The sequence below is a fragment of the Rhipicephalus sanguineus genome, chromosome 5 (assembly GCF_013339695.2).
Source record: "Rhipicephalus sanguineus isolate Rsan-2018 chromosome 5, BIME_Rsan_1.4, whole genome shotgun sequence".
Classification (NCBI taxonomy): domain Eukaryota; kingdom Metazoa; phylum Arthropoda; class Arachnida; order Ixodida; family Ixodidae; genus Rhipicephalus; species Rhipicephalus sanguineus.
In genome coordinates, this window is record NC_051180.1 from 116,183,564 (window position 1) to 116,193,454 (window position 9,891).

The 9,891-nt window shown below is 46.9% G+C and overlaps 1 protein-coding gene across 1 annotated transcript; it reads right to left on the bottom strand.

Moving 5' to 3' along the window:
• Positions 1-1,550: 1,550 nt before the first annotated feature.
• On the bottom strand, positions 1,551-9,640 carry LOC119394170 (CDC42 small effector protein 2-like). Its single transcript, XM_037661427.2, is given in 5 exon segments — positions 1,551-1,792; positions 4,343-4,368; positions 4,371-4,434; positions 6,733-6,887; positions 9,507-9,640. Coding segments are annotated over 5 exon segments (390 nt in total). The 5' UTR covers positions 9,556-9,640; the 3' UTR covers positions 1,551-1,696.
• Positions 9,641-9,891: the final 251 nt, after the last annotated feature.

A 9,891-nucleotide genomic window follows, 5' to 3' on the forward strand; every position in this document is an offset into this window, starting at 1 on the left:
GGTTACGGGGAATGTCATGTTAGGGGCAGACTTGCAGACATGTTGACAGTGGTCATTTGTTGCAATCTTTGTACCGGCTCCCTTTCACTTCGCTTGCTGCTTTACCCATCGCGGACTAATGAACTTTGCTTTGCTTGTTGTCCAGTGGAGTGCTGCCGCTCGTCTTGCACCTGCTTTCAGATTATGTCTTTAATGTGAGCATGGCTTAACTCTGAGGAATCTGAAGGCATTTACTTATTGCATTCACCGGAGTCAACAGGAGGTTTAGCTAAACACCAATATCTGCTGGTACCGTGTTGGAAGATGCCACTAACACAGGCTGATCCATGTTAGGTCAAACAGATGCAGCTGACCCCAAATTATCCAAGGACAGCAGTTCGTACATTCTGCACAAAAAACTAGTGTGCCCGGCCTGTGGGCTTTTCAGCAAGCACAAGCCTGGGCTAGAGTGCACTTATACCCTTAGCTCGCCACGATTCCACGTAAATGGAGGCGGTCCGTCCAACATATTCTTTCTACAATGTAATGTAGTCAATTATTCTCATCATCAGTTGTATCATGCAGATTCATCACTGACAACGTTTTCCTGTTTGTGCACATGCGTGACAGTTGACGAACATTCAAAGGTGCTCATTGCAAGCTTAGAATTACATTGGGTGCGACCCACACACACACACCTCACGCCAACTTGTTGAAAGTGAATGCTGTGTACGTGTGTGCTTCGTGTTATGTGCACTGCCACCTACAAGTCTCTTTCATTTTGTTTGCAACAAGAGACACACAACTATGTGGATTGCCCATTCTTTCTTTTACAGGACTACTTGACAAAAAGGCAGAGAGCAAGAAAGCAAAGAAGGCCATCGAGGAGAGCGACGAGGACGACTAGGCATCCTCACTGTTCCATACTGTACATACTCGTTTTCATAGATAAACATTCTTTTATTTCACTTCTCGCACATTGGCAGTGCTTGTCCATTTTCTTCCACTCTGATAAAATTCTTTATTCGTCTTGCACGTAAATGGTGCCTGCCTGCTGTTATTAAATACTACTAGCCGTTACAAACGCTTCTTGTTCAGCAAATGTCTCTCTAAACACATTTTTAAAAAACACACACACTGCACCACACCTGGCTCTGGCTACATCCGTGACACGAACACACTACAAAGTGGAAGGGGAGGCAGCAGGTGAGGGGTGGAAAGGACTCCTTCAACATGACTGCTTCTGTACACAATGTGCTCGTCTAAACAAACTGTGTGTGACAGCGTCCTAAATAGTGCTGCACTAAAAAGACAGTTATTAAGAAAAAAACGGCTAAGGACAAGCTTTGCCGTCGAGTCTCCTTACAGTAAAGAATTTAGCTTTTTTTTTTGTCCAGCTTCACGTGGCTGGGATGCACAAACTGTGCACGTACAAATCGTACAGTCCCTGCGCCGGTGCTCCTATTAAAAGAAAAAGATACACAGCCCAGTCGGTGCTCAGTGCTGCCACCCGCACTGGTTCAGGTTGCGACAGCTAAAAGGAAAAAGAGGGTGGAGGGCCGGGGTTTTGAGGAGGGGAGCGCGAGGCCTTTGGTCCATCTGGCATCATCACAAGTGGCCGCCGTCTGGCGAGTCCGCCGCCGTCACACCATCGGGGCAACACACACGCCATGTCTCGGGCTGAGGAGGTACAACGGCCCCCCCCACACACACGCGGTCACTGCTGAACATCCACCACTGGGATTGACACATTCACTGGAAGCGCGTACTCGTAACCACCCTTGGAGGCCATCTGGTTCTGGAGTGCGTTGAGCTGCGAGCACAAGTAAATGGATGTTCTAGCGAGTTCAAACCCGATGAAAGCGCTCTTGGCACGTACTGCTTACCATAGTTGCAGTCTAAGATTTCACACCGGAGCACAGATAGCTACAGGAGTTCACAATGCTTCCTGTTAAGACAGCAGAACAGCACAGTATTCCAGTTCGACAAGACCCCGCCAATACACAAAAATGTGTGCAGTCTGCCAGCCATTGTTCCACAAAAATGCACATGCAACATTTGAAAAAGGGGGGCAAAAAGATCACAAAACATGTTGCACTGTTCGGCCGCTTAACACCGTGCGCTGATAATAACGTAGTCTGCACTTTTTAATGAGAATGTTACGGGAATCTCGTATTCCTACTCGATCAGTGAACTGGGAGCGCGGAAAACGGACAAAAGACGAGTAAAGGAGGGTAAAAAAATGCAGGAAGCCTGCTGTGTACGTGGTCAAACTCATCTGGAACGATATAGCGTCATGCTCATAACTTGCATGAGCGACAATCTGCATTCCGTAAATAAACCACATCTGAGCATGGTTGTCGCCACGACACGCCTCAATTGCATTTTTGATCCTTGTTTATCACCCACGAATGCAACAACAGCTTTTGCTGTCGAAAGCGCTCAGACAGTTTTATCGCAAAAACAACAAAAAAAAACAGCACAAAAAAAAAAAAAAACTAGGCAAACCGTTGTCAGTATATGACACCACGAACCGAGAATAAGTTTCACAGTGTAAAAGATCCGGGAGATTGCACTCTTTTTTTCAGCACTATACAGTTGCCAGCACTTCTGACGGCAAAGCAGTTATTGCAGCCGCAGCGATAAACAAGGATGGAAACTGCAAGGCAGGCATGCTCAGATGTGGCCCATTTCGTACTGCAGATGTTCCGAGCACGACGCTCTGTCGTTCTAGATGTGTGTTGACCGCTGTACAGAGCATTGGCTTCCTGCCATTTTTTTTCACCCTCCTTGCCTCGCAAACAAACTCTACCATCGGCGAGTGTGCCAGGTGTCAGACATGGCGGAACAGCATCTTCACCTTGCTTCCAAACGCATCATCTGTTCTCACAGTCATCGCGCTTTTCTGTTACACAGGTTCTACACAAGCTGCCATTTCTACTTCTAAATACTACAACATATGCATACATATACATACCTGCCAAGTTTGGAGAAACGGAATCCGGGGACTACTCAACGGGGGGGAGTACTGCGATAGCAATTATATGGACACTGTCAGCAGGATTTTGCTGTCGCCGCTGATCTGTCAGAGTCCAAACCGATAAAATCGCTTACGCATCGTCTGTTTCACGTGCGAGTAAATGCGCGCTAGCGCTAGGGACAACGCGGTTGAAGCAGAGATGAAACGACCCGCCGCACCGTCGCGCGAAGGGCACATGCGATAACTCGCTCCGCGTGCGAGGCTTTCGTCGCTTGCTTACCAGTTTTTTCGTCGGGCAAGGGACCATAAAGGCGCCGTTGAGACGGGGACGGCCGCAAGCGCTGGCGAACACGCTATCTCGACAGACATCGGTAACGGCTACCCTTTTAAGTGCTGGCTCTCCACTTAAAGCAGTAGTGACACAAATTTTGAAGGCGAGATAACTTGTGGGATAGATTTGTGTGTACATAAACGCATCATCTACGAAATATTAACGGCTGTATAACCTATAACACATTTAGGACCAATTTTTAATTGCGTGTAGTGCATCTGTACGCGAAACGTCCACCTCGCGTCACCGTACGCACGGGCGCGCAATGCACTGGACGCGCGGGGCAAACTGGACTTCCGGGAGATTTTCCTATGGCCCGTACACCGGGAGAAACGTTCAAAATCCGGGAGTCTCCCGGTAATCCGGGAGACTTGGCAGGTATGCATATATACCAACATGTACTGTATTTGCTCGCTGTCTGCCATTCACGGACACCGCAGCAATGTAACCCTGAATGGCGCAGCCACACATGCAGCAGCGCAGCCCGTCTTGGTTTCACATTTTCTGGGGCCTCATGCCAAAGTTCTGTGGTCAATCACATTTTCCCCAGATCCAAAAGCTAATAAGGATTTACAAAGAGCTGACTTCAATTCTGACAAGGAAAATTCCTGACAAGGAATTTTCTTTTTGAAAAGGCACAAAATTGCGGCAGAAAGACATGCCTGGTGTGTGACATCCTGGCCAGTAGTGCAGCACTCGCATAATTTCATCCTTCCCACACGCAAGGGCTCCAATTCAAGAAGTGTGCTGTTGATGACCCTTATTTTCAAGCTGCAGTGTTCTTATGGTGCTCCATGTGGTGGGATGCTAGTTTCTTACGATCCTGGGCTGGGCATTTGAAGTGATGCCAAACTTGATCACAATGATGTAGTATTAATTACGATGCTACTTTAAGGCATTTGCGACTAAATATCTTGAATATTGGAGAGAGGACCTGCTCGTTAAAGCTAAAAGTCCCAAACGAAAATTTTGGCTTAAGTGATGCTTCAATAACGCCTTGTCAACAGTGGTGCAGCATGTTATCTTTTATAGCACCAGCTTCAACCACTTACATGAACATTCATGTCCCCAGAGCCACATGAGCCGTATGCTGGAAGTTTGTTGGGTTTCCAATCATGGTGCGGTCGATTCGCCGCCGCCGTTTCTGCAAAGGGCACCCAAAACAACAGAATGGACATTACTGGCACTGAAGCAGAGCATCAGCAACAGTTCTCCAGTTGTTTCTGAGCAACATCCCGTGTACACCCCAGTCAGTCGACACCATGATCGGTACTGTCCCCGTAGCTAAAAAGACAAGATAACTTAATGAATTTCATTTGAATATCATAAAATTTTAGAGGACTATCGCTCACTGAACTAAGGATAATGGATGGGCAAGTAAAACTGAAGCAACTTTTCAAGACATTGCCCCTCAAGGCCACTTTCAATCCACATTCTATATAATAAGACAATAATGTGCATGTCCAATGTCTGACTGAAATAAAACAAGCAAGGAAAGCAAAAGAAGAACAAAAAGCAAGAAGGTAATGAGCAATATATAAAAATAAAACCATATTTGATGCAAGAAATAATGGAAGATAAAGTCTACCAACTGACAAAAGAAAGAAAATCATCAAATATGCAACACCTTTATTTGATTGCAATCCAATGGTCCAATGTTTTACTATTTGCACTTGTGGCTGTGTATACCATCGACCACCCAGTATCAACATTTGAAGGAGCAGCTACAAAATTTTTCACATGTAGAATCTATTACAAGCCATCTTGGTGTAAGAAATGGCAATGAACATGTAAGGCAAATTAAACTGGTGCTAAAGTTGCTCTTGAAAAGCCAGACCTGGCATTGAGAGTAACATGTCGTGACACAAAGCAAGATTCCTTGGTGCATTTGTAGCATTAAGGGCCAAGAATGATTACACAGTTCGCAGGAAAAACAAGTGCTGCGCATGTTTGTTTGTGCTGCACTTTACGTGTGGCAGCTAAAACGAATGCATAAGCATAGTGAGCCAGTGGGATAATCACAAAACCATTTCATGGTTACTAAAACAAAAACAATAGAAACTAGGGATGGGCGAATATTCGGGCGTTTCGAATATTCGAACGAATATTACAGTATTCGAATTCGCTTCGATACGAATTTAGATTATTCGAAATTTCGAAGTATTCGAAATGAACGAATATACATTTGACCACGCATAACCCCCTGTAAAGGTGGTTTCACTGCAACGTCTGTTTGCGGTGCCGTGAAACAACCCGTCCAGGGGAAACCTGCGACTGCCGCGAAGCCACACTTCAAGGTTAGATGCGCATACACATTTTTTAAAGTTTAAAAGCGTTTTATACGGGCTTATATGCGCTAAGTATAGTCATTTTTAAATTGTAACGTATTGCACCCTACTGCTATTAAAATCTTGATGCCTGTCGTTGCAAAGAGACAAATAGTTTCAATAGACAAACGTCTATTGAAACTATTCTTGCATGTTGTCGACAGAAGACATCGCAGCTGAAGGCGACGAAGGCACTTCTGAGGTTTTTAAGAGAAGCGGACTTGGACAAGCGGCTGTGACCGTAATGTCGCACACCACGCAAAAGTGACGGACTGTGACTGACTTTGTGTGTGCTGTGTTATGTCTCTCTCTCTTTCCTCTCTTTCTTTAAATCTCCCCCACCCTGTTCCCGTGTGTAGGGTAGCAAACCGGTTTTCCTAAACTGGTTAACCTCCCTCCCTGCCTTTCCTTCTCTAGTACTTCTTCTCATTGATACCCCCCCTCCCCCATACAAGGTTTCTTCCACTTCATTTCAAACCAAAAAAGTGAGATTCACTCATACCTAGTTCCAATTCTTAAAAACATTGTGCGAGGGTCATGACGAAAATGCTCATTTTTCTTAATAATGTGTGGTAAATACTATACGAACTATACGATTCGAAATTATTCGACCAAATCACTATTCGCTTCGGATTCGCTTCGAACCTCAAATTCACTATTCGCCCATCCCCAGAACAAGTGTAATAATTATATAAGACATTCTGCCCCCCTTTTTTTTTATGGTTTAAAACAGTTTCAGCCTTCGTTTTCACCAAGGAAAAAATGACCAGTCGCACATGCCAGGCCAGTACTGTTTTAGGAGGCAATTCAAATCGCATACAGAGAGCTATGCTCATAGGCGTGCGCAGGGTTCCCCATTAGGGGGGGCAAAGGTTCATCGCAGCGCCCCCCCCCCCCCACCCTACTAAGTCAATGTTTGGGGCATATTTAGCGCCCCCCCCCCCCTCTTAGGTGACCAGAAGGGTCAATGTACGGCACAGACTTTGCGCACGCCCCCCCCCCCCCCCTGTTAGGTGATTAGGGGGGGCGGCTGCCTCCCCTGTGCGCACGCCTATGGCTATGCTGCAACATCGCAAAGGAACACTGGCAGTACAAAATTCACGAGCCAGTCTCACCGGAGCGGGCTGCTCAGTGACGCAGCACGCGAAGCACTGGACCCAGATGTCACCCATCCTGTTGTAGGCCAGCTCCTCGCAGGCCACACGCTTGCTGCCGCTTCTTCTGCGCTGCTGCTGCGGCACTTCCTCTGCTGGCTCTGTGGCCGCCGCCACTGCAATGGTTCAAAGCACACCCACTTGAGTTCGTTTACACATTTATAAGTTTAAGGGCAGAGCTAGAACGTAAATGTTTCTTAGCTTATTGTTCGAGAAAAATGTCATGGCTAGACCCACAACATACCTCTGTAGCAGGGCCTCACCGCTGAGTACTTAACTTCGTACTTGGGGTGTACAACTAGCGCTAAACCACCGCAATACAATAGCAGCAACAGCACCAGTTGCGTTGTCAGCAGTTCAGAATGCAAAATGTGTTTTTAAATGCTTTTTCTAGGTTTAGGTTCACCTGAGTTGTAGGAAGACAATAAGTGTGCAATTTTTGAAAGACAGAGCCTACTAAACAAACTGACTACCACATTGCCATGGCATACAGAGCTCAAAATGACACTCGATCACATCTGCCTGCCCAACCCCCACTTCTGATCAGGGAGGTGCCCCCCCCCCCCCCCGAAAAAAATTTCTGGCTACGCCCTTGGAGATTGCATTAGAAAATTGAACATACACACTTCCTGGTTTATCAAATTTGTGTAGCACCTGCCCGCATGACAAATGCTGTGGTCAACTTAGTACCACAAAAGGACTGAAGGAATCTGGTGCCACCTCATGTTGGGGCATTCGATCTGTGACATTGTGTCACGAACCATTGCTTGAACACATGACAACTTGTTGTTCCAAGATTGCAAATCACCAGCAAGCATTTTCTAAATGAAGCTTTATGGCACTCTGGTATGACGTGTTAATGCACACAATTAAGTACTTCAACGTATCAAGTATATGTTAAAGTGTATCATATATGTTAACAAAACGTATATGTCAAAACGTATCACAGATATGTTCGAAATGTACAAGTACTTATCTCCTTACCGCCTCACTGATTACCGTATTTACTCGAATTTAAGCCGATTTTTTTTTTTCGATAAAACGATGTGCGAAAGTGAGGGGGGGGGGGGTTGGCTTAGATTCGAGTAGAATGATCAAGTTTCTTTTTTTTGGCCTTGCGAATTTCGGGGGTCGGCTTAGAATCGGGGCCGGCCTAGATTCGAGTAAATACGGTAGCTACTTGCAGCCAAATCAACGTTTCTGCCCCTACTTATGTCCTACTATTGGGGTCAGCACCCAATAGTGAAGACTATCGTCGGACGGATTTGCTGCGATCGTGTTTTGGCATGCAACAATCTCGACACACGGTCAAATATGCATGCCTTTTAGCCGCCGGACTCTAATAAAACAAAATAAAAGCGTTAAGAGAAAGGCAATTTCAGCACATCTCGCCTAAAAAAGGGGTTTACGAGTTTTCAAAAGACCTCGCAGATTTGGACTGCACGCTTACGAGCGCGCCACGAGTATAAAATACTCGCTCCGCCATCATGCGCGCGCGACCTGCTCCCTTTGAAGTACTCGAGGAAAAAAAAAAACCGAGCACGGCAGGGGAGAGTAGTTGGTGCGGCGGGCGACCCCCTGCCGCGCTACGGCAGCCGCGGCTCGTTTTCACGACTGTGGGGAACGCTCGCGACAAAATCGGAATCGCATAGCAACACCTGCAAATGCGGCGATTTTTCTCTTTGTCGTCCCAGCGTTTCGCAGAAAATGTGAGACGGCCTTTAACCCTAAAACAGTGGAAGAACACGCGGTGCACCGATACAGGTGCAGCAGATCGTTCCCACGATCGTGTTGTGTACACTCATGTACACAGAAGCATGTAACGAGTCCTTTGGGACGTCTTTGTGTCCCACGACGATCACGTACACCTTATACATGCCATATCTCGGTTAAATGCCGTGCGCCCGGTACTTTGGGATCCCGAACAGCGTGTACGCTATCGGCGTGACATGGCATTCTTGATCGGAAAGTGGTGAGCGTAGAGTTTTCAAGAAAGCACAGGCAAGCAAGCCAGATATAACACTTATCGCTGCGGAACAAGAAGACACCCCAAAGAGTGTAAACTTCTCTTACATTATTTTACTATCGAACCCCCAATTACACCGAGCATATTTTGACACCAGTTATCACCAATCGACGGGGCCGGAGCTGATGACGAACTGACACTAGCAGCAAGCATATGTGATACGGGCATACCGAACGCTATGGTGCTCGTTTCACCTGAACCGATGGCTGGTTTCTGCAACCAAATCAAGGCGCGCGACAGAGCAATACGATACATCAGCGTTAACTCCAAGAAATTACGAAACTACAGGAAGTGTTCAGGCGACGTCAGCGTACGCCACGTCGTTGTACGACTCGCAGCTTCCACTACGCTCCTGCAGATAAAACAGATCAAGGTGAAGCGAGTGTTTTCACTGCGCCGGCTGTACAACAAAACGGAAGCCTCGACGACGTTAACACACGTCACGTCAACGTACGCCATTATGTTTTACGATTTCACTAGAGTTACTGTACGCGGCTCCTAAAGAAGTAACTCTAAACGGCTCCTAAAGGAGCCGTATGCGGTGACTCTAGACGTGTGCCTAGGAACCTTCGAGACCATTGTCGATCGCCTCAATGGAACCGCGGGTGGGCTCGACATTACTAAAAGCGATGGGCAAGAGAGCGCGCAAGGAATTAAACGACCTCTGCGGCTACAAAACACGAGGAAAGACCCCACGCAGCGTACGCACCGTCTTCCGACGAGGAGCGCTGTTCCTTGCCATCCTCCTCCTGCGACATGGTGCCAGCTATGCGCCACACGAGGAGGCACGGCTGCGCGCGCGCACCGAACACTGCACTTCTTCGTCCACGTCTACACGGCGCGGGTGGACTGCACACAGTAATCGTTTTATTGGTATTATTATTACTGGTAAGCGACCGCTCATATAATCGCCGACCAATAAAGATCCTCGGAGCTACCTAGCTCGCCCACATCGGCCGCACGTCTCGTTTCTCTATTGCAAAGACAATAACGCCAAGAGGATTAAGTGCCCACTGAAAGCCCACAGCGTAATAGAGAAAAAGAACTAAAACCACGGTTATAAACTGTACAAGCTGACAAGTGCGAAATTATAT